General features: G+C 43.6%; 1 protein-coding gene across 1 annotated transcript in view; it reads left to right on the forward strand.

Annotated features, from left to right (window-relative positions):
* Nucleotides 1–3,209: 3,209 nt before the first annotated feature.
* LOC115647534 (vacuolar protein 8-like) overlaps nucleotides 3,210–25,242 on the forward strand; it is a 62,689-nt gene continuing 40,656 nt past the window's right edge. The window contains 4 exon segments of the mRNA XM_030554253.1: nucleotides 3,210–3,435; nucleotides 7,653–7,772; nucleotides 8,905–9,024; nucleotides 9,844–9,963. Of these exon segments, the coding sequence (XP_030410113.1) occupies nucleotides 3,210–3,435; nucleotides 7,653–7,772; nucleotides 8,905–9,024; nucleotides 9,844–9,963 (586 nt within the window).

A 25,242-nucleotide genomic window follows, 5' to 3' on the forward strand; every position in this document is an offset into this window, starting at 1 on the left:
GCTGGAGGGGAGCTGATAGGGTGTCTGCCAGCCCACTCTTGTTCCAAGCCCCCACTTATAAACAACATTATAAACAAACATTGTGCTACTTTAAATGAGTATGTTCTCTAATAGATCAGCAACATAACAATGAAACAGCGTTAACCGGGACAACATTAAGTGAGGAGCTACTGTATATACAAGAAACCCATAGCTGACCCTTACTTCCACAGATCCCTCCCAGATGCACCAAAAATTTTGTTATCTGCAGCCAGGTTCAGAAACCACAGAATTTCCTCTGAAGAAAAGGTCCAGGATACACACCTAAACACATTTAAAACTGCCTTCACTAAACAAGGACACTTCATCAAAGGAGTAGATTTTACTATGGAATGGGCCACCCAAATACCTTGGAGAACCTATTTCAATACAGGGAAAGAAACAAAAACAAAAAACCTCTGAGCCCACATTGGAATCCATACAAGGCATCTTGAAACAGCCCGTGTTTGATGAGGGACCTCACACTGAAAGAAATCTTTCCTGAACACTCTCTTCGGCCTAAACAATGGCAACCTTGCCAAGCTCATCGTCAGAAGCAAGCTCCCCACTCAAAAGCTCAAAAGCTTATCATCATAAGCAAGCTCCCCACTCAACCAGCTCAAAGTGGTATCAGACCCTCACAGAATAACGGATACAAAACCTGCAGACATGTCTCTGCTGCTGTATCAAAAAAAACAACCATATCACTCGTGGGTGAACAGTTATTTTCAAAGAAATCCGCACAACACCTTCAAAAGGTGAGTCTGAAAACTTAAATTCACAACTTTGCTAGGTACCAATCACCATTGACTCAACAGGGACTCTTGTTTTATGGCTCATTACTACAACTTGTAATGAATCCGCCTGCCTGCTACCCTTAATTGCCCACTTCAAACTCCTTATGCATAACAATCTAATCTGTAATTGTCCACTTCTTTTCAACTGGCCTCCTACAACATGTGTTACCCCTTGCGCTTAACAATCTGTGTCCCACCTTATATTTAGGTCAGACACCCTGATTTTCTTCCCCAGACCTGAAGAAGAACTCGGTGTAACTCAAAAGCTTGTACCTTCCACCAGCAGAAGTTGGTCCAATAAAAGATATTACCTCACCTATCTTGTCTCTCTGTAAACCACTTTGAACTCTTCAGATGGCAGGTGTTATAGAAGAGCAAATATTATTAATTAATACATTATTGTCTCTCTTTAAAGTCCTGCTTCTTTTCTCACGTAGACACTTTAAAAATGACCTTAAAACTAATCCTAAATGAGTGAAACTTGGCACATCTGCTAACCAGGGTTGAATTAGATACAAAAGTGGAACTTGATGGATTCTGAGGGTTTTTTTTAATTATACCTCACATTGCTGTCTTGGACATGCATCCTAATAGCAAAGTTTGAAAGGCCAGTGGTGGTAGCAGCAGAACACAGCAATGAGTCTCTGGGTTCTGTTGCTGCAGGATATGTGACTGGACAGCTGGCCCATCTCCGAGAAGATCCTTACAAGGTGGATTTGGCAGAAGTGAGGAGGGAGCAGACAGACATTCCTAACCCTGCTTCCCCCATCCCCTAAGAAACAGTAATGAAGGGAATGAGCCAGCTGGACACTCCTTGAGCATCTTGCAGGGAAGTAACCAGAAGACATCACTGGACTGAATAGCAAGGAGATACACTGCCTTTAAAAGTCTTCCTCATTAAGGCTAACTGAAAGGTATAGGGAGGCCCACATCTATTGGGGATATAGGGAGCCATGGGTAGCTCTTGATTTGGACTGAATGGTATACATTTTTAGGGGATCTAAATATCACCCAAATAGCTATATCCCCAAATATCCAAATAAAAACTCTGAGATACTGTTGATAGATTTAAGCATAAAAGACAAAGGGAGGGATTTCCAAAAGCAAGAGATTTAGGAGCACAAGTTCTATTGAAAGTCAGTGGGATTTGTGCTCCTAAGTGACTTAGGAATTTTTGAAACTCCTACCCTAAGTATAAAAATGAGTCTTTAAAGCTTACAATAAAATGCTTCAAATGCAGTGGTATATGTACCTATGACAGATGTATCAAATACATTGATATAGGAAGCCTGGCTTAAGTGACCACCCAGCACACCAGCACAAATTCATTGCCTAACAAAGAGGTCTAGAATCAACTCAGATTTTACAGGAAGCCTCTGGAATATTTAAAATATCATATCTTATTTTCATTGGTGTCTTTCATAAAAATGTATCTGTAGAGGAGAAGGCACTTGCACCTACAGCAGTGAAATTGCACAAAGGAATAGGCGGGGGGGAAAGCACTCTCCTGCCTATCTGTTCTCTCTTCCTGCACAGAGAAATTAATAAAGTAGTTAATTTTAACAAGGGGAATTGGACTTCCCCTTGCCTCCCTTCAGGATGAGCCTTGATCACTTTTGATTTACATACAGTCTGTTTTTTCACCTATCTTTGCCCAGATTTTGTTTATCAGGATATAAAATATAATTCTAAGTACACTTCTGATATTTGTATTTACACATTTTCTCATTTTTTTCATTCTTCATGACTGGGACATTTTATTTGAAGCAGTTATGAACTCTCTGCCTAGCCAGATGGTGCCTTTGTTCCTATCTAAACTTCAGTAGAAACTGGAAAAACCTGTTGATTTTTTTTGGGGGGGGGTATACCTTTCCTATTGGCAAAAGAGATGTAGAGAAGGTGGTGCCTTGCCTTCAGCTGTGATGTCACTTTACATAACCGCAGCCTTCTTTGTCCATTATTCCAGAGGCTTTCACTGGCCTCTGAGTTGTGAAGGCTTTGATAGTTGTTTCAATAAATTTCATTTGTTATTTAGGGAACAGTTTTGTGTGATCGCTTTATTTTTCATCAAACCATGCAGAGAAACAGTGATTTGTATGCGGCTCTGTTCCAGCCTTTAAACTAACATCTCATAGACCTCACAAGGAGCGTACTGTTGACAGTTAAGTTTTGTTGTGCCATGCAGGTTGTTTGCACATAGGAAATAACTTAGCAGTTTTGCAGTGGCTGTAGAGTGTTATGACAGTGTTGAGTAAATCAAGATCTGTAACACACACCAACATAGGAGCAACAATTCAATGCAAAAAGTGGTGAAGGTGTGAAGAAGCTACTCTTTCCATCTCTCTTCCTTTTTCTCTCTTGTTTTGCATTGATATCAGAACAAGTAAAGTAAAAATGGCTCAGCTGTGTGAAAAGTGTGTGAAGGTGCTTCAGGACTTCATGTCCCTTGTGAAGAGGATGTCCTCAAGTCTGATACAGAACATTAAGGAGTATTTGATTCTGATAAGTGAATGCTCTTGCCTAAAACGAAAGACCTCTGAAGCCAGACAGCTATACAAACCTGTCCTTCAGCCACGTGAAAAGGAGATGGCGCAAGAGTTTCTACAGCACATTGAAACAGGTGAGGGGCAGTTATTTGGGGTGATTTTTTTCTACATAATGACAATGGACTACTGATGAAACTGCTTTGTTCCAGCTTGGGTTTGTGCAGTTCAGTGCTGTGGTACAGGGATACAGCTACAGTGCTTTTCCTGCTGTATTTGGGAAACTGAGGGTTCAAGTGGCGTAATAAAGAGCTGCATCAAAATGATCAATAGCTTTCCACTGTGACAGAGCTACAAATGCATAACCTGATTTGTACACGTGTTTCATAATTCAGAGTCTTTTGAAAATTAAGACTAAAGTTTATCTGGTTAGTGGGAGGGATCTGAATCTTTGCCTTGTCTCCCCTTCCCATTTATTGGAGTTACAGTGCTGGAAACAGAATGATCCAGCTCTTTAATCACACAACTACAAATTAAGTCTAGGTATGTGACAGGATTTTAGAGGGTGCTACTGACTGATTAAACTGTTCTGCTTTGGTACTCACAGAATATGTTCAGTTAACAACTCCACTCTCTTCAGTTAGATTCACATCAATTTTCTCATACGTTTACCACATAATCTTTGTCGTCACATACCTTATCTGATTTATTCATTTACCAGCTAGTCATCTCGGTGAGGGTCTTTGTGTTTTTATGTACAAGGAGTTGGATTTGTGCACTATAGCTGTATCCCTGTACCACAGCACTGAACTGCAAAAACCCAAGTTGGAACAAAGTCCTGTATTTTTTGAACAACAAAGTCAGCTAGGATTCTACTTTCTTTCAAAAGACCAACCAGCTCTTACAAGAATAAAAATATTGAGAAAGATTGGGTAGATCAGGTGATTTATGCATTTTCTCAAAAATAAAGTTAGAGGTTATCATTATTGTCAGGGTTATTTTCTACTGGAGTCTCCTACCAAATCGTCTTTAGGAAGAGACCAAGTATGGAATAGTCAGCTCAAAGAGCTAAAAGACAAAGGATGATTTATTATGAAATTTTCATTAACTCCGCCGACTATAACAATACTCCCTTGTTCTTTTTGGCACACTATATTAATCCCTTGTTTGAAAGATGCTATCTTTGCTTCAGCAATGGACTAACACCACAAACAAAGATGATTACATCACCTTTGTTTGAGCCAGCAGCTAGAAAGGCTCATAAGTCCTAACATCTGTCCTTAATTAGCTATTCGAGCAGAAAAACAGACACAAATATGGTCCAACTGTTATTCAAATACTATATCTGTAATATGACTGCATATATCTGTGACAACTCGTTTCTCTACAAAGGCCACCATGCAAATAACTTTGATTTGTATCGGATGGGCGTTGTTGCTTCTTGTTTCTTTTTTATTCTTACTGAGAGTCACAAGTAGTGGCTGGGCCATCTGTGATGGTCCAGAGAGGTAGCAGCCTTGGTTGTGGACTGCAGCTGACCTGAGAAGGGGCAAAGGTGGCTCAGGTTACCAGCGCCTGCTGATTTTTTGGAGGGAGCTGGGGATTGGAGCAGTCCTTAATGTAAGCTACAGCAGCATACTAAGCGTCCATGCGCTCTATAGAGCTACCCAGCAGTGCAGAATAACCAGTGTGCATTATGCTTCTGCTGCTTCTCCCATTTCTTCCACTCCCCCCTCCACTGAAAATGTGTCTGATACTTTAGCCACATTATACCCAGTAATTAGCATGGGCGTTTAGCAGCTAAAATATTTTACATAATTTTTTGAATACTGGTATGCAAATTTTGTATTTTCTTAACTTTGCCTTTTCTGGCTCCTAGTGGCTTTATGTTTACAAATAGTTTATACTGAATTTTCTTAGTTTAGAGAAGAAAAGGGGAATGTCCATAGAAAACTAGCTTATGAGAGCTATAATACTGTTTTCCATCTTCAGATCTTGACATGCTTTACAAAGTACCGTTCTCTACATTATATACATAGGGAAACTTGACATACAGGGATAAGAGTGACTTGCCCAAGGTCCTGCGAAGTCTACTGGTGAAGCTAGGACATGAACCCAGGTCTCTTGAGTCCTACTTCAGCTCTATATCCTATAGCCACTCGTTGTAGAAGCTAGCCTGTGAATTGATAGGAAAGGTTTCATTTCACTACTTTTGTGCTATGAAATTGGATGTGGAGGGAAGAGAGAGCTGATGTTGTTTCATGTTAGCAGCAGTTGGTGGCTTTTATACTTTCACTCTTGTCATAGCATGGAAACCACTTTCTTCATGTAGTTAATGACCTGCTAATGAAGACCTTTCTTTTTTTGTTTGAGCTGAACTCTGTGGTCCATTCCATTTACAAAACAACACAGACACCTCTAGTTCCCTCCAGTCTTAATTCCATTTCTACAAAACTGGTGGCTCTTCCTTGCCTCTGTAGAATCCCACAGGATTAAATTCTTGGTTAGCTGCTCTTTCCGTCTTCTCCCCATTGGTCATCATATTTATTTCTTTAACCTTAACCATCATCCATGTTAATAATATGCAGCTTTATTGGCAGCATTTTCTTTCTACCATAGTTATTGCAACTCCCTTCTTTATGCCTGTCTAGATGAAAGCTCATCCCTCCATAGGCCTGCATATGTAAAATTCAGTTGTGTTGCTTCTTATGTGTACAAAAATGTGTGACCACATCATTCTTATACAATTTAACTGGCTTCCTATTCATCCGTTCAAAATTACCCAAATATATAAAATTTCTTATGGCTTTTCTGTCTTTCATAGATTAACTCTCATCTCTGCTCCCAGGTCCCTCTGTTCTTCTAGCAGAGGTCTCCTCTCTGTCTCTCTATATAGTTACACCACCAATGATGTGAGAACATTTTACTTTGCAATTCCTGCAATCAAGGAAAACCTTCCTGTGTCTGTCCACTTGGTTAATTCTCACTCTTTAAAAATCTAAGATAAAAATGTGTCTTTCTCCCTTTGCCTCAACCCTTCTCTGTGCTGTTGCTGAATTCTGTTCAGTGCTTTTTGTTATAGTCTTCATCCCAAAGTGGCTATACAAAAAATGCTGGTATTGCATTCATAAAATATGAGCCTTCTATTTCCATTAATGTGGATCTAGCAAGGCACAAAATGCTACTATCTCTACTCTTCTCTTTTGCAACATAAATACGTATTGACAGAGGGGCCAGTAGAGTAGTTTTTGGTTTTTGTGTGACAGGGATAACCTTGTCTGGGAAAATCTTTCAGATTAATTGTTGCAATACTACTTATCTGGAACATGCATGGATTTGCTTCAGATAATGCTAGCCTTAATTAGTATCACATTCTACATACCTTCAGGAGGGCCCATCCTGATGATTCAGTTAATTAATGATTGAACATTAACTATGGGCCAAATGCTAAATCTTTATTCATAGCATGACAGTATCTTTAGATAGATGGACCCCTCAGGGTATGGATTTCCTCCTTCACATGCAGAAGAAGGGACACCTATTTCTGCAGCAGTATTCTTTTCACCTCCCCTAGATGTCACAGAGGACTGTCTTCAGGTCCTAGGTTTCATTGGTCTGTTAAGTGCAAGGAATGAGGGTTGGGAGGTGGTGGGGAGAAGTGGGTAGGCCAGGGGTTTCTCAGCACCCAGTAGAAACATAGGAGAAAATTTACTATACTCAGAAGCAGTTATATTAACTTTCTTGAGAAGCCCCTTCCTCTATGATGGGATCCTTGAAGTGGAGGCCTATGGGCAGGCACCTGCTGAGGAGTCCTTAGCAGTGCAACTTCTTGGATGCTAGGCAGCCAGGGCAGAGCTGCAGGGGTCTTAGAGCTGCTGTGGAGGCACAGTACTTCTGCAACTTTGATGAATTCCCAAGAGCCAACCTGTTTGAGTAGAGCTGTGATTCGTGCTGCAGGTGGCTAAATCTTGCTGCCCTCACAGAATGACGTGAGGAAATTCCATAGGGGAAGAAACCTTGGAGTTTTCCTCCTTTCTTAGCTCTCTCTTGAGGTTCTACCTCAGGAGGGGGTGATCCAGTCTTCAGATTCTGATCAGGGAAAACTCACAAAGAAATGGGAGTTTTGACTTCATGGACTGAATAAAAACTGAGGGCCAAACCTTCTTCTGAAGCATTTGATACTGGCCACTTTTGGACATGTGATACTAGAGTAGACTTGCTATAGTCCATTCCGATATGCTAGTCCATGTGTTTTGGGTTGCCTACTGGTTTAAATCCCTGGGAATTCTGAACTTCTGAACACTAAAACTTTTCAGGATTAACTAAATCTGTGCTGTCATTGTACATTCCACAGGTTTTGAAATGTCACCATTTGGAAAGGACTCCCTGGAAGCTCTGAGGACCTTAGCATTTTCAGAAAACCCTGGTTTACAGCAGTCTGCTGCTCTGTATTACTTGCATATGAGTCAGCACTGTAAGTAAGCTCCTTCCAGTGCATTTGAAGATTTTCATAAATATAACTAAATAAAAAGTATTTTTCCCTAACTGTTAAGCTCTTTAATGAATTTGAGATTTTTTTTAAATCTCTTGTTGCAAAGGAAGTGCTGTTATAGTTTCATATGTGCAAAGTCACTTGTGGAACAAGTGACATCTGGTTTTATTATAGGCAGATGATACTGGTGCCTATAAGAGACATAAAGTCACCTTTATAGCTATGACAATTCTGTAAAATTCCAACACAGCCTTTATAGGATATGCCCACATGAATATGAACCACCCATAAATTACACAGGATAGGATATGAGAGAGAGCAGAGGAAGTGTCCTATTGGGGCTATACTGTGGAACCCCAGGGGATGACAACTACCTAGAGGCCAGATGGTGGTAAAGATTCAGGAACAAAGCATTTGCAATGGCTCTTCGATGGCAGTTTTTCAGATGATCCGTGAACAGGGAGCAGGAGTCAGCACACAACTGTCCAGCAGGGATTGTCCAGCTGGAAGTTGGATATTGAGGTTTCTCACATCAGATTTGATGTGAAGGATTCAGGATTTTGAGTTGTGCTTTAAAAATATGGGGAGGGAAGCTATCTGAGAGGTAACAGACAAAGGAGGAACAGTGGAGGGGAACAGTGAATAAATATTTTTTCTGTAAGATGAGTATTCAACGGTTTGTACATCAGAAAATGCATCAGATTCTCCCCTTGGCTACACATGTACAATTCCCTTGATTATATAAAGTTACATCATTAGAGAATTTGACCTGATATCTTTACATCATATGTTTCTTACTGTTTCATACAGCATATGTTTGTTACCGCTGAAAAGCACACAGTCATCCAAACTAGGATCTGATATGGGGCAGAGACTTGTTTGGTAGCTAGAAATTAAAGGTAATTTCTGTTTCTCTCCTCTTTCCCCACCTTTGGCAATAATATTTCTAAAATATCTGATTATTAAAGTGATAGTGAGCAGTTTGACCTGATCTCCTTAGTGAGACTGGAATATAAATGCACAATATTTGACTATGGTAGCACCTCAGCCTGAAGGTACATGAAGAAATGACAAAGTGGAGAGACTTATTCATTATTTCTTCTCATTTCTACAGTGAGCACCCATCTGCCTGCTGAACATTTGGAATCCTATTATGCTTTACTGCAGCCCAGTGACATGGAGGTTCAGCAGATGTCTTCCTTGTCCCTCTTAAAATTTTTGCTGGAAGAAAACAGTGAGTAAATCAACAGATCTCTGTTCACCAAGACCCAATTTACATTGAGAGTACCAGTACTTGCACTGGGTTTTCATCACACCTGACTGAGAATACTGCAACTGTCTTTTCAGCAACAAAAATAGTTTTTAGAATCAAAGTCTGACTTTTAAATAATGCTTATTTTTTTCTGTTACAGCTAGCTGGATCTTATTTTCAATCTGCTTTGGGGGGAAAAGATTTATTTTTTGAAAGATTCACTTATTTATTTATAAAACAGGACTAGCTTCACTCTGGCTGGTCCAGGGAGATATAGATGACATTGCCCTCCACCAGTAAAGCTCACTACTCTCTATGGGTTAGCAGGGCAGAAATTTCATCCACAAGGTGAGACAGGCAGTAGTACCACTGCTGCCCTCTCTTGAAGCCATGCCAATGTAGACATTCCATTACATTACCCTGGACCAGCAGAAGCCAGCATCAAGTTAGTATGAATCTAGCCCATTATCTTTGGTGACTTGCTGTAAGTTATGGAGTGTCACTATTTGCACATGAATAATAAAAATTATGGGGCTCAGCTAGAATCTATAACAAGGACCTCTTATAATTTCTCATTTTTCTGAAGTCACTTCACAGAATAATACAGTGGCAGGTTTATATACAGTTATATAATATATAAAAAAATTGATCACCTGAACTCTTGAATAAAACACTATAGCCATGCTAAATTCATTTTGCAGAAATTAATATACAGACTCTAAAGGAATCCAAGAGAAGGTATAATTTTTGCACCTATAAAGGATGTGTTAGCTAGTCACCATTTTATTTGTTTTTGAATAGTCAACAAAGAACAAGTTGTCCAAATTGGTTTACTTGAGCCAATTCTGGAGCTGCTCGAGTCAGGGGACTCCACTGTCTAGTGCAACTCCTGTGCCTGCATAATGACTTTGGCTGTCTCAGGTCAGTACAATGTCTTTTTCCTTTATTCGCTGTAATGAACAAATTCAATTCGTATGTCACACCACCTGCATGTGAAATAACCACTTGTGAGTAGAGTAGTCACGTGATGCATCCAGTAGTTTCACTGTTCACCCATGATAAAGTTAATCCATTTGACATGCAAGGTAGTGCACTTCTGGAAGTTGCTCAGAGACTGGTGTTGTGGGTGGTATAAGAACTCAGTACCTAGAATATAACCTAGTTCTAGTGTACAGACATCCAATATCTTAAAGGGTTTATCTGAGAGAAACTCATACAGTCGTTTCCTTTTGAATAATGCTCTTCATGTAAGATACTTACTGTGCTCTACAATCCTCAAATAAAATTAGCATGGAAGCACATTCAACCTTTAAGAGAATCATTTAAAAATAAAAATGACATCTAAATCTGAGAATTCTGAGCTTAAGAACTGTAGTGCACCCTCCCTAAACTAGCAATAAGCTCTCAAGCAATGAAGCAAAGTGAAGCTGTCTATAAATATGACAGCAGATTATACCTAAGGAAGCTGAGATATCCAACAATTCCAGCTTTAAAGAGTGGCCAGGAACATAAGCAGAAACGAAATCCATTAAGAAGGAGAGCAAAAGGTCAGTTCTTTCCAAAGTCAGCATAGGATTTCTGAGTGAAAGTGTATACATAACACTCTCTGAAGCTACATTTGAAGTCCTCTGCAGATGCTCCAGGTTGTTATTCCCTGCCCTAGTTTATCAGTCAGTGGCTTGAAGTAATCAGTTCTGGAAGTTACTTCATCTTTGAGCTAGAACTCTCCATTGATTCCATTATGGAGCTTTTGAAAAGTGACAGCATATTATAGCACAAGATTACTAACCAGGGTTAAAAAAAATGGCAAAGATGGAGGACTAGATTGCAAAAGGGGCTGGCAACAAGGTGCCTCTAATTTTTTACGTCCATGTGTGGAATTAATTTTGTTATTTACACCAATATGGAGGTGATGTGTGGTGAGGCCAAGGGGTTCTGAGTGTGGAAGGAGGCAGCTGGGGCAGAAGATTTGGGTGCGGGGGTTGAGGGCTCTGGCTACGAGTGCGGGCTCTGTGGTGGCACTGGGGATGAGGGGTTTGGGGGGTGGGAGGGAGCTCGGGGCTAGGGCAGAGGGTTGGAGTGAGAGCTCTGGCTGGGAGTGCGGGCTCTGGGGTGGGGTCAGGGATGGGAGGCTTGAAGTGCAGGCTGCCACAGGGCTGCAATGGGGAGAGAGCTTCCCCAGCCCTCTCTTGCCACAGCAGCCCAGGGCCAGTGGAGAGTTGTCTCTCCCTGGCCACAGCAGCTGCAAGGCCGGGGCCTTGGGTGACCAGGTGTCTGGTTTTGGACCGGAACACCCAGTCAAAAAGGGATCCTGGCAACTCTGGTCAGCACTGCTGACCGGGGCATTGACTGTCCAGTTGGGGGCCGTGCAGCACCATGCTGGCGGGCTCCCTGCTAGCTGCTGCCCTGCACAGCTCTCTGGTTGGGAAGCAGCTGGCATGTATGGCTCCTAGCCTTAGGGGCGGCCACAGGGGTCCGCATGCTGCCCCGTCTCTCACCCACAGGTGCAGCTCCCATTGGCTGGGTCAGGGCAGGGGAGGAACTAGCGCAAGCGTGACTCGTGGATGTTGAGGGATTGCGTGGCGTGTGCCTTTCCCACTGCTGCCTGGCCCTGTTCTCCTTGCACTTCTTGTGTGGCTGGGCTTGTGCTGTGGCACGTGCCCTGCAGCGAACCGCAGTCTGTCTGTCGCCCCATCGCCTGCAGCCAAGAGTTAGAAGTATGTGTATCCCAATCTCCAAGTGCTGGGTATGGGGCTGCACCCCCATCCCCCTCACTGCATCCCTCTCTGTCCCAACCCCCCCATCCCCTTCACTGCATTCATCCCTGTCCCAACCCTTCTGCACTCCATCCCCCCATCACTGCACTCCTCCCCATCCCAACCCCCCGCACCTCCATCCCACTCACTGTATCTCTCCCTATCCCAACCTCCCCAGGCCCCCATCCCACTAACTGCATCCCTCCCTGTCCCAACCCCTCCACACCCCATCCCCCCTGTCACTGCATCCCTCCACCATCCCATCCAGCCCACCCACACCTACCCATCCCAGCCCTGTACCCCACTCTCCCACCCATCCTCTCCACCTCCCAGAACCACCACCCCCATGTCTCTCACACCCCACATCCCTGCACCCCATTCACCTCCATATACTGCTGCACTCACATTATGTCCCTATACACCCCGTGCCCCCCACATCCTCGTGCACCTATAGCCTTTTGCTTCCTCTTGCATCCCCATCGACCCCACACTCTGTCCTCTCTCCTTCACTGCCCCCTCTCACCCCCATCCTTGGCCTCTTTCCCTCCCCTTCCTCTCTCCTCCACCCTCACCACCCCTATCTTTTCCCCTCTAGCGCACCCTCCTCCCTCCCCAGTTGGATGATTTAGGCAGCCCCTGGAAAAGAGTATGAAAAAGTGTGTCTGTATAGGCAAGTGCATGCATGCATTGTATGTGTGTAAGAGACCGTGTATCTTTGTGTAGGGAGATGTGTGCACTGCTGCATGTGTGTATATCTGTGCAAATAAAATTTGCAGCCTAACTCTTTGCCTTTTATTCCTTTTGCTGGCTTGCATGGAAAAAAAGTATGACATAAAATGTGTGTATTCATTTCATAAGTTTTTAAAAGAGAAGGGAACTCTAAAAGAAATGTATTATTTCTTAAGAAGTGAATGTTGTTGACAAGTAATTGCAAAAGAGCCAATGTATCATACATTTCTCCCCACCTTTGTCTAGCTACATTAAAAACTCTTTGTTGCAGACTCTCTCTTTTTGTGTGTATGTCCAGCACCTACCACCCTGGAGCGCTGATCTTATTTGGGGTCTCTAGGCACTGAACAACAATTGTAGTAATAAATAATGTGGAAGTATGTGTGTTAGTGCATGCTAGATATGTGCACATGAATACACGTGTGAATCTGCATGTAGGTGTAGGAGTCAGTTTCTACAGATTTATTTATATAGGTATATGGACAGGTGTGCATTTCTATGGTTGTGCTCTATGGATTTATATTTGGGCTTCAGGAGTGGACCTTTAATGGACCCATCGCAGCTGTGATAACGTGTAGTCCTAATTCCACACATAAAATTACAATAACTTTGGTGAACAAAAAACATGGAGTTGGTTACAAAAAATGGGAAGAGGGAAGGGAAAGAATCATGAAAACCTTTGTGAAATTTCATTATTTTTTTTAATTACCCTTTTTGACTGTTTTGCTCCTGGCTCTAGTGTCTTTTAACAAATAAAAGCTGAACTTAGCATAATACATCTGTCAATACATCCCTCCCCAGTTGGGCCTTGCAGTGAAAATGAGCATGTGGGAGAGAGCAAGCAAAAGAGGGAGGAGGGATGGAGTGAGAGGGGGTGGCGCCTCAGGAAGGGGTGAGATAGGAGCAGGGCCTCAGGGAATGGGCAGGGCAGTGGGCAGGGCAAGGCTATTTGGTTTTCTGGAATTTTAAAGTTAGCAATCAGTTGTATCAAGCAGGCAAGGTACTAACAAGCTTCAGTAGGACTTTATTTTTACAGTGGAAACCTCTTTACCGAGCTGCTGCTGCACATTCTGTAACTTTCACTCAGCCTCCGCAACTCCTCCCCCCTCCTTCCTGTTTCCTGTCCTTTCAGACTCCCAACAGCCAGTGCTCCCAATTCTAAAAATTACAAGCACATCTAAACACCACACAACCCTACCAGGCCAGAGGAGAGGTGCCTCTCTCTGGCTGCGGCAGCTCTGGGGCTGGGGCCAAGGCAGAAGTGCCTCTCACCAGCTACAACAGCTCTGGGGCCAGGGCCAGGGGAGAGGCACCTCTCCCTCCTGCGCACCTGCATGGCCCTTGATAGCTTGCTACACAGCCACACAGCTTAGAGGGAACTTAGGCTGGCAATGGGATATACAGCTTTTACCTCAAGGATTCAGATTTATATTCAGTTCTAGCTGGTAGTATTTGTAAGTTGCTAACATCTGTTCATTGTTCAGGGCCTATGTGATACAAGATGGTGGACATCACAAAACACACCACAATGGTTGGCACTAACTGGCACTGTGGTTAAAAGTCTCAATAGCTTTCCAGAATTAGCATGTTCCCGTGAAATTTTTAGATTAAAAAAAAACAAAACAGCATTTTTTTGATGGAAGATTGTCATGTCAAAAAATTTCCAGCTAGATTTATTCATGAGGCCTGCGCTCAGGGCTGGTTCAAACAAATCAGCCCCCATCTCTTGAATTCATTCATTTTGGACCCTCACTGCAAAGCCCAAAATTCATTGTGCAGTCATCTTCTCCTCCACCTGCCTCAAATTTCTATGCCATTTCAATTCAGGGGTGGCTTGATACTACAGAAATAGAGGAGAATTGGGAATACATTCAAAAGTGAGGGGTTTGTGGAGATAAGAAAATTGAAGTTTTCCTATCCAAAAGTGGTTTGGGAGTGGGATAAGGGAGAAACCCCAGCCACATTCATGTAAAGGAAGAGACAACCCTAATTCCCTCTGGGATCTCAAGTTATTGGTCCAAATTCATTTCTGATGTAAGCCTATGAAGTCAATGAGCATTATTAACACAGAATTCTTAGTTAGAAGGAAACCTGGAAGTAGTAATGGGGTCTGACTATAGGTTCAAAGGAACCACAGTTCAAGAATCAAAAGCGGTGTATGAAAATACAGGAATATTGCCAAAGCAAGCAAAAGAGATGGAACAAGATGCATTATACTAAGTGAAGGTAAAGCAGCCAACAGTAACTCTAGCATAAACAGTAAGCACAGTAATGCAGAGCAGAGAGAATATGAACTGAATGTTCACAGGAGCAGTTGAGGGAGACTTGAACATTCATGTTAGGCTGAGTAAGGAGAACGTCTCACGTGTTTTTCTTACAAAGGAAAGCTAGGTATAAAAATGGTTTTGATGATAAATCCAATTTCATAGAGTGTCTCTCTTTGTTGACAATAATTGTGTGCACACATCTCTAGGAATTGTAGTGCCAAGAGAATTTTCAAGTGCACAGAAATGGTTTACATTGGCAAACTGGAACGAAGAGTTGTAGGTTGCAAGAAGAGTTCTTTAAATCCAGGGCGCTAACTGGAGGAAGCTATTAATTCTTCAGTGTTGACTTGAAGAACATCTGGATACATAGTCCCTTTCTAAAAGCACAGTAAGTGGGGCCTGAGCAATGGCAGCTATAAAGGGACTGAAATTACTCTGGTAAGCAGGTAGTCCAGAATAAAAACAGTCTATTCATCTGCAGCTCTTGTGGAGATTAGAATAAAAAATTAATTCTCTCTCAATGGGATGCATATCTCCGTCCATCCCTGTGATAAGATTAGCCACTTAGCTAGGGATCAGCCACAATGCATGAATGATACCAGCACTGGAGCAAGGAAAGGAGAAGAGTAAGAATACATTATATAAAAATACATCCAGCAAGCTCACAGTTATAATCTTCATCCAAGACTGCACAGCATCAGTTCAGTGGAGGAACTTAGTGAATGACCCTAGCAAAAAAGAAAACCTGGCTTTCTTGGTTATGGAGGTAATTATATCATAGGTATTTGCTGTGGTCTTTCTATCTTCCCATTATGAGAGATGACACACCAACTGTTTTCAGCCAGGTGGGAGACTTCAAGATTAATTTCCTCATGCTACTCTTCTTCTGTCCAAATGATAACTAAGACAGCCTGGGTGATCGAGGGCCAAAGCACTGGCCAGGAACACCGAACACTCAGCCACTGAGCCATCGTGGATTTGAAGCCCTTTCAAATCAAGTTTTAAAAAGACAAAGCTTTAACAAAGCTTTAAAGAGACAAAGTGTTAACTATGCATTGTGAATCTGATACAGTATTAACACCCCTGCTTTCTTAGGGAACCTCCCAGCAAGGGATCTATATTTGAAAAATTTCCCAAGGAGCCTCTCTTACAGGAAGAAAAGAGAAAAAGATTTTATAAAATTACCTCATCCAGACATGAATTTTCTTCCCACATCCATAGACACACTTCACATTGTAGTGTGTGAAAGAATGGAGGAGGAGGAGGTAGTTTCAAAATTCCTAATCTGTTTAAATCTTTCTTTTGCTGAACTAATTAGAGCATATATCATGCCACACTATTTACCATCTGTCATAAACAGATAGCTAAGGGTTAATGTCTCTTTCACCTGAAGCACCTGACCAGAGGACCAATCAGGAAACCGGATTTCTTCAACTTTGGGTGGAGGGAATTTTGTGTCTGGGGTCTTTGTTTTCTGGCTGCCTGCTTTCTCTGAGCTTTGGAGAAGTAGCTCTGTTTTCTAATCTTCTGTTTCTAAGTGTAAGGACAAAGAGATCAGATAGTAAGTTATATGGTTTCTTTTCTTTGGTATTTGCATGAATATAAGTGCTGGAGTGCTTTGATTTGTATTCTTTTTGAATAAGGCTGTTTATTCAATATTCTTTTAAGCAATCGACCCTGTGTTGTGTCACCTTAATACAGAGAGAACATTTGTATGTATTTTTCTTTCTTTTTTTATAAAGCTTTCTTTTAAGACCTGTTGGAGTTTTTCTTTACTTCAGGGAAATTGAGTCTATACTCACCAGGGAATTGGTGGGAGGAAGAAATCAGGGGAGATCGGTGTGTGTTGAATTGGCTAGCCTGATTTTGCACTCCCTCTGGGGGAATAGGAAAGTCCTTTTTGTTTCCAGGACCGGGAACGGAGAGGGGGAGTCACTCTGTTTGGATTCACAGAGCTTGTGTCTGTGTATCTCTCCAGGAGCAACTGGGGGGGGGGGAAGGGAAAAAGGATTATTTCCCTTTGTTGTGAGACTCAAGGGATTTGGGTCTTGGGGTCCCCAGGGAAGGTTTTTCAGTGGGACCAGAGTGCCCCAAAACACTCTAAATTTTTGGGTGGTGGCAGCAGGTACCAGGTCCAAGCTGGTGACTAAGCTTGGAGGTTTTCATGCTAACCCCCATATTTTGGATGCTAAGGTCCAGATCTGGGACTAAGGTTATGATATGGTGTAGCAGCGGGTGGGATCTAGACAGAATCCAGAAGCCAGTAGGAAGATTATATTTTTCTTTTCTCTGCTAAGGGCTTTTTAGCAGAGAGAAACAGTTTGGTTTTAAAAGGGAACCAGAGAAAAAAATTTTTTTCTCTGCTCTCTCTGGCAGTTTGTGGCTTGCATGTTAAGCAAGAAGTCGTTAAGGTGCTATCACGAGTCTTTTGTCACACAATAGCACTCCCATTGAGAGTCATACCAGCACTATATAAATGCAAATAAAGTGGTTTTTCAGGTTTACTTAACATTGAAGATTAGCTAAAGGCACTGTTGCTAGGCAGACTTCAGGAGGCAACAGAGAGCCTGCAGTTCAGAAGAGAAACACCGGAGGGCACCCCAACACAAGAAAACAGGAACCATGTCTACCAAGGCAAAGATTGAGGCCGAAGACCAATTCAGAGAAGCTGAACACAGGCGACAACTGGAAATAAAACAAACAGAGATGGAAATAAGAGAGAGAGAGAGAGAGGCAGCCTACCAAAGAGAACAGGCAGCCTACAAAAGAAAACTAGAAGAAGAAGAGTTGGCCCACAGAAGGAAGCAAGAAGAAGAAGAGGCGGCCCACCTCCGAGAAATGGAAAAACAACAAAAAGAGAATGAAGAGAAGGAAAAACAGAGAAAACATGAACTGGAGTTGGCAAAAGCTGGGCTGCATGTGCCAGCCAACCCTAACAACCCGGCGCCAACTATTGCTCCACAGCACAGGAAATTTCCCACCTACAAGGCAGGTGATGACACCGAGGCCTTCTTGGAAAATTTTGAAAGAGCCTGTCTTGGGTACAGCATCCCCGAAGACCAGTACATGGTAGAATTAAGGCCACAACTCAGTGGACCTTTAGCAGAGGTGGCAGCTGAAATGCCTAAGCAGCAAATGAATGACTATAAACTTTTTCAAACCAAGGCCAGATACAGGATGGGGATAACCCCAGATCATGCCCGTCGGCGCTTCAGAACCCAAAAGTGGAAACCAGAGGTGTCATTTCCCAAACACGCCTACTACATTGCAAAAAACTTTGAGGCCTGGATAACAGGAAACAACATTCAAACCTTGGAAGAACTGAACCTCTTCATACAAATGGAGCAGTTCTTGGATGGTGTTCCTGAAGACATCACACGGTACATACAAGATGCAAAACCCAAAGATCTCGCTGAGGCGGGGGAGATTGGAGCCAAATGGATGGAACTGGCAGAAAGCAAGAAAGCTACTGTCAAGGGGAACGATTACCACAGGGGGCACACAGACCATAAACCCTACAACCGAGGACAGCCAAAGACCCCACATACCACCCAAGTAAAGCCACAGACACCCTACCCTTCCACCTCACCAGTCTCCAGTAACTCACCTCGGCCCAGTGACCCATCAGATGGAAGATGCTTTAAGTGTAATGAACTGGGACATATCAAGGCCAACTGTCCCAAGAACACCATGCGAGTGCAATTCATTACACCACCATCACACCAAAGATCCCCAGGCCCGGATGCCTCTCAAATACCCTTGGAGCGAAGGGAAAATTTGAGAGTGGGCGGAAAGAAGGTTACTGCGTGGAGAGACACGGGGGCACAAGTGTCAGCTATCCACCAATCCTTCGTTGACCCCAAATTCATCAACCCAAAGGCCAAAGTTACAATTTACCCCTTCATGTCACAAGCTGTAGACTTGCCTACAGCTCAACTGCCTGTCCAGTACAAAGGCTGGTCAGGAATGTGGACTTTTGCCGTCTATGACAATTATCCTATCCCCATGCTACTGGGGGAAGACTTGGCCAACCAGGTGAGGCGGGCCAAGAGAGTGGGAATGGTTACACGTAGCCAAACCAGGCAAGCTTCCAGACCCATTCCTGTTCCTGAGCCGTCCACAGAGGCCCCGTCTGTGTTACCAGAGACCCAGACAGAGGTAGTGGACCCGGATTCCATGCCTACCACTGAAACAGCCACAGCATCTCCAGTCCCAGGCCCGGAACTGGAACAGCAACCAGCACCAGCAAGTGCAACCACATCTTCAAACTCAACGCCAGAGGGCGCCAGCAAGCCAGAACTGGCAGAAGCAAAAGACAGACATACCCAAAAGGCTCAGCCAGAGCCTGAAATACCCTCAGGTGCACCAGCGGAGAGCGGTTCACCAGCAATGGAAACAACCCCATCACCTACATCGCTTCCAGAGGGACCAAGCCCAAGTCCACAGTCTGAGGAAGAACTGGTGACCCCAGCCTCAAGGGAACAGTTCCAGGCTGAGCAGGAAGCAGATGACAGCCTTCAGAAAGCGTGGGCGGCGGCACAGAGCACCCCACCGCCTCTCAGCTCTTCTAATCGATCCCGGTTTGTTATAGACCAAGGACTTTTATACAAGGAAATTCTTTCTGGTGGACACCGGGAAGAATGGCAGCCGCAAAAACAGTTGGTGGTTCCAACTAAGTACCGGGGGAAGCTCTTAAGCTTAGCCCATGATCATCCCAGTGGCCATGCTGGGGTGAACAGAACCAAGGACCGGTTGGGGAAGTCCTTCCACTGGGAGGGGATGGGCAAGGATGTTGCCAAGTATGTCCGGTCTTGTGAGGTATGCCAAAGAGTGGGTAAGCCTCAAGACCAGGTCAAGGCCCCTCTCCAGCCACTCCCCATAATTGAGGTCCCATTTCAGCGAGTAGCTGTGGATATTCTGGGCCCTTTCCCAAAAAAGACGCCCAGAGGAAAGCAGTACGTACTGACTTTAGTGGACTTTGCTACCCGATGGCCAGAAGCAGTAACTCTAGGCAACACCAGGGCTAACACTGTGTGCCTGGCCCTAACAGACATCTTTGCCAGGGTAGGTTGGCCCTCCGACATCCTTACAGATTCAGGGTCTAATTTCCTGGCAGGGACCATGGAAAAACTGTGGGAAACTCATGGGGTGAATCACTTGGTTGCCACCCCGTACCACCATCAAACCAATGGCCTGGTGGAAAGGTTCAATGGAACTTTGGGGGCCATGATACGAAAATTCATCAACGAATTCTCCAATAATTGGGACCTAGTGTTGCAGCAGTTGCTGTTTGCCTACAGGGCTGTACCACATCCCAGTTTAGGGTTTTCACCATTTGAACTTGTGTATGGTCACGAGGTTAAGGGGCCATTACAGTTGGTGAAGCAGCAATGGGAGGGGTTTACGCCTTCTCCAGGAACTAACATTCTGGACTTTGTAAGCAAACTACAAAGCACCCTCCAACACTCTTTAGCCCTTGCTAGAGAGAACCTAAAGCATGCTCAAGAAGAGCAAAAGGCCTGGTATGACAGACATGCCAGAGAACGTTCCTTCAAGGTAGGAGACCAGGTTATGGTCTTGAAGGCGCAACAGGCCCATAAGATGGAAGCATCATGGGAAGGGCCATTCACGGTCCAAGAGCACCTGGGAACTGTAAACTACCTCATAGCATTTCCCAATTCCTCACTAAAGCCTAAAGTGTACCATGTTAATTCTCTCAAGCCTTTCTATTCCAGAGACTTACAGGTTTGTCAGTTTACAGTCCAGGGAGATGAGGCTGAGTGGCCTGACGGTGTCTACTACGACGGGAAAAAAGACGGTGGCGTGGAAGAGGTGAACCTCTCAACCACCCTGGAACGTCTGCAGCGGCGACAAATCAAGGAGCTGTGCACTAGCTTCGCCCCATTGTTCTCAGCCACCCCAGGACGGACTAAATGGGCATACCACTCCATTGATACAGGTAATGCTCACCCAATCAGAACCCCACCCTACCGGGTGTCTCCTCATGCCCAAGCTGCTATAGAACGGGAGATCCAGAACATGCTACAGATGGGTATAATCCGCTCATCTACCAGTGCATGGGCATCTCCAGTGGTTCTGGTACCCAAACCAGATGGGGAAATACGCTTTTGCGTGGACTACCGTAAGCTAAATGCGGTAACTCGTCCGGACAACTATCCAATGCCACGCACCGATGAGCTATTGGAGAAGTTGGGACGTGCCCAGTTCATCTCTACAATAGACTTAACCAAGGGGTACTGGCAAGTACTGCTAGATGAACCTGCCAAGGAGAGGTCAGCATTCGTCACCCATGCGGGGGTGTATGAATTCAATGTCCTTCCTTTCGGCCTTCAAAATGCATCCGCCACCTTCCAGAGGCTGGTAGATGGTCTACTAGCTGGACTGGGAGAATTTGCAGTTGCCTACCTCGATGATGTGGCCATTTTTTCAGACTCCTGGCCCGAACACCTACTACACCTGGAAAAGGTCTTTGAGCACATCAGGCAGGCAGGACTAACTGTTAAGGCCAAAAAGTGTCAAATAGGCCAAAACAGAGTGACTTACCTGGGGCACCGGGTGGATCGAGGAACCATAAACCCCCTACAGGCCAAAGTGGATGCTATCCAAAAGTGGCCTGTCCCAAGGTCAAAGAAACAGGTCCAATCCTTCTTAGGCTTGGCCGGATACTACCGGCGATTTGTACCACACTACAGCCAAATCGCTGCCCCATTGACCGACCTGACCAAAAAGACCCAGCCAAATGCCGTTAAGTGGACTGATGAGTGTCAAAAGGCCTTTGCCCAGCTTAAGGCGATGCTCATGTCTGACCCTGTGCTCAGGGCCCCGGACTTTGACAAGCCATTCCTAGTAACCACGGATGCATCTGAGCGTGGTATAGGAGCAGTGCTCATGCAGGAAGCAACAAATCACAACTTCCATCCTGTCGTGTTTCTCAGCAAGAAACTGTCTGAGAGGGAAAGTCACTGGTCAGTCAGTGAAAAGGAATGCTATGCCATTGTGTACGCCCTGGAAAAGCTACGCCCATATGTTTGGGGACGGCGGTTCAAACTACAAACTGACCATGCTGCACTAAAGTGGCTTCATACTGCCAAGGGGAACAACAAGAAACTTCTTCGTTGGAGTTTAGCTCTCCAAGATTTTGATTTTGAAATTCAACACATCACAGGAGCTTCTAACAAAGTAGCTGATGCACTCTCCCGTGAGAGTTTCCCAGAATCCAGTAGTTAAAAAGTGTTCTTAAAATGTAAAAGTCTGTTAGTTATATACTTAGGGGTATATGTAAAGGTGCATGTGTTGTATTAATCTGTTTATTTTCAAGTTCTAGAAGGAAATCGCCGCCAGTGAGCTTCCCCACTGTCTGCAATTTGGGGGGCGTGTCATAAACAGATAGCTAAGGGTTAATGTCTCTTTCACCTGAAGCACCTGACCAGAGGACCAATCAGGAAACCGGATTTTTTCAACTTTGGGTGGAGGGAATTTTGTGTCTGGGGTCTTTGTTTTCTGGCTGCCTGCTTTCTCTGAGCTTTGGAGAAGTAGCTCTGTTTTCTAATCTTCTGTTTCTAAGTGTAAGGACAAAGAGATCAGATAGTAAGTTATATGGTTTCTTTTCTTTGGTATTTGCATGAATATAAGTGCTGGAGTGCTTTGATTTGTATTCTTTTTGAATAAGGCTGTTTATTCAATATTCTTTTAAGCAATCGACCCTGTGTTGTGTCACCTTAATACAGAGAGAACATTTGTATGTATTTTTCTTTCTTTTTTTATAAAGCTTTCTTTTAAGACCTGTTGGAGTTTTTCTTTACTTCAGGGAAATTGAGTCTATACTCACCAGGGAATTGGTGGGAGGAAGAAATCAGGGGAGATCGGTGTGTGTTGAATTGGCTAGCCTGATTTTGCATTCCCTCTGGGGGAATAGGAAAGTCCTTTTTGTTTCCAGGACCGGGAACGGAGAGGGGGAGTCACTCTGTTTGGATTCACAGAGCTTGTGTCTGTGTATCTCTCCAGGAGCACCTGGAGGGGGGGAAGGGAAAAAGGATTATTTCCCTTTGTTGTGAGACTCAAGGGATTTGGGTCTTGGGGTCCCCAGGGAAGGTTTTTCAGGGGGACCAGAGTGCCCCAAAACACTCTAATTTTTTGGGTGGTGGCAGCAAGTACCAGGTCCAAGCTGGTAACTAAGCTTGGAGGTTTTCATGCTAACCCCCATATTTTGGACGCTAAGGTCCAGATGTGGGACTAAAGTTATGACACCATCATATAAAACTACAGGAAGGGATTTTTGCTTCTGCTGATTGAAGTGCAGAAAAAGCATATATGCACATCACACTGTAAAAGCAATGAGAATATTTTTGGCCTTTTAAGCCTTTGGTTGAAATGGAACATAAAGAGCTGTCCTCACCTTTAAGGAACTACACATCCATACTAGAGAGTTCCTAGCCTCATTTCCCATATTAGCCACTTTGAACCAGCCAGATCCTGCAGACCTTACTCAAACAAAACTCCAATGGATTTCAATGGGCATTTAGCCTGAGTGAAGAGTGCAAGATTTGGCCTTAGTTTTGTTCTTGTACAAAATATTCTGAAAATCAAAAGAAACATTGAGTGCTATTTTCAAAAGCATTCAATATTGGCCTCTCTCTGCTCCCACTGAAATTCCCAACAACTTCGCTGGGAGGTGAGTAAGAACAATAATGAATGTTTTTCAAAATCACAAGGTCCAATGTGCTTGTTTCTGTACAAACACAGAATAAAAAGCTGCCTTATCCCAATGAGTATACAATCTAAGTACAAGACAAGAGACAACAGATGTATATAGACTGATGGAGGGAGTACAAGTAACAATGGAAAAACATTGTTCAGTATGATAGGCAATAGTCTCAGCACAACAATGGCCTAACTTATCAAGTTTTTTATAGGCATCACAGCAAAGGAGAGCTATTATTCTCTCAAGACTGAGTTGAGGCCCAAAATGAATATGAAGTGATTAAATATGCCAAAAGACATAGCCATCAAAGTAGAATTTTTATAAATTAATAATAAACGCCTCACGCTTTTATAGTGTTGTAGCCATGTTGGTCCCAGGATATGAGAGACACAAAATAGGTGACATAATATCTTTTATTGGACCAACTTCTGTTGGTGAAAAAGACACGACTTTGAGCTCCACAGACCTGAAGAAGAGCTCTGTGATGCTCAAAAGCTTTTGTCTTTCACCAGCAGAAGTTGGTCCAATAAAAGATATTATGTCACCTACTTTGTCTCTCAAACTTTTATAGTGCTTTTCATCCAAGGACCTAAATATTGTACAATCCTTTTTTAAAGCCTCCAGACTGCTAATTATAAGTGCTGTGAAACAGGGTCACCTTACTTAATTCCACTGATGGGGCTAAATTCTGTTCTCACGACCTTATACATCATTGGTAAGGATAAGTTTATGTCACAGAAGTCATGGATTCTGTGACTTCCAGAGACCTCCGTGACATTTTCTACCTCAGACCCGAGGTGGTAGGGCTGGAGCTGTCAGCTGCCACAGGCAGCAGGGCCCCCCACAGCTCCCAGCCCTGCAGCTCCAAGCCTCTGCAAGTGGCAGGGCCCCAGAGCCGTCTGCTGCTGCGGGCAGTGGGAGACCTGGAAGTCCCTGCAGGTGCTGAAAGACCCTGGAGCTCCGAGTCCCCAGGGGTGGCAGGTGCTGGATCCCCCCGTCTCCCCAGCAGCAAGGCTCGGGCTCTCATTCCCCCTCCCTTGAGCTTCTATCCCGTCAGCCCTTCCACCCATTATTTTTAGTAAAAGTCACAGAGGGGTTGCAGGTTTCCATGGATTTTTGTTTATTGCCCATGACCTGTCTGTGACTTTTAATAAAAATAACCATGACAAAATCTTAACCTTAAGCATTGGGGTGGCACAGATAATCCAAAAACAGAATTTGGTTTACTGTATTTATCCTGCTAAATTAATGAAATCCTACCTACAAACAAAATAAAGGTTTGTTTGCTAATATAATACTTACAAGATCATAAATACCTTGTTAGAGTACATCAGGTTTGTAAGGTAAATTTGAGACATTTAAAATTCTGCAGTTAGTGTCTCGCTTTTTGAGCTCATGGGATTCACTCAGAGGATACTAAGGGACTTTGACAAATAGTAAACATTCAGATAAAAATCCCAAATAAAGTCAGTTTTAGACTTCCTTTTCACAGTTTTTTAGATTAATGTGAAGACATACAGGTCTGTCGCATCTTACGCGCATTTAACATGCGTGAATTCAGCTTTACTCAGTCAGCAAAAACAAAAACAAAAAAAGAGAAAAATAACAATTTAAATACTGTTCCTGTAGTGTGGGCGATTCCCCCCGCCATTACACTCAATGTCATTTTGACTATACGCAGTTTTCACTTTACGCGCTGACCGCGGAATGTAACCCCAGCGTAAGA

The sequence above is a fragment of the Gopherus evgoodei genome, chromosome 3 (genome assembly GCF_007399415.2).
Source record: "Gopherus evgoodei ecotype Sinaloan lineage chromosome 3, rGopEvg1_v1.p, whole genome shotgun sequence".
Lineage (NCBI taxonomy): Eukaryota > Metazoa > Chordata > Testudines > Testudinidae > Gopherus > Gopherus evgoodei.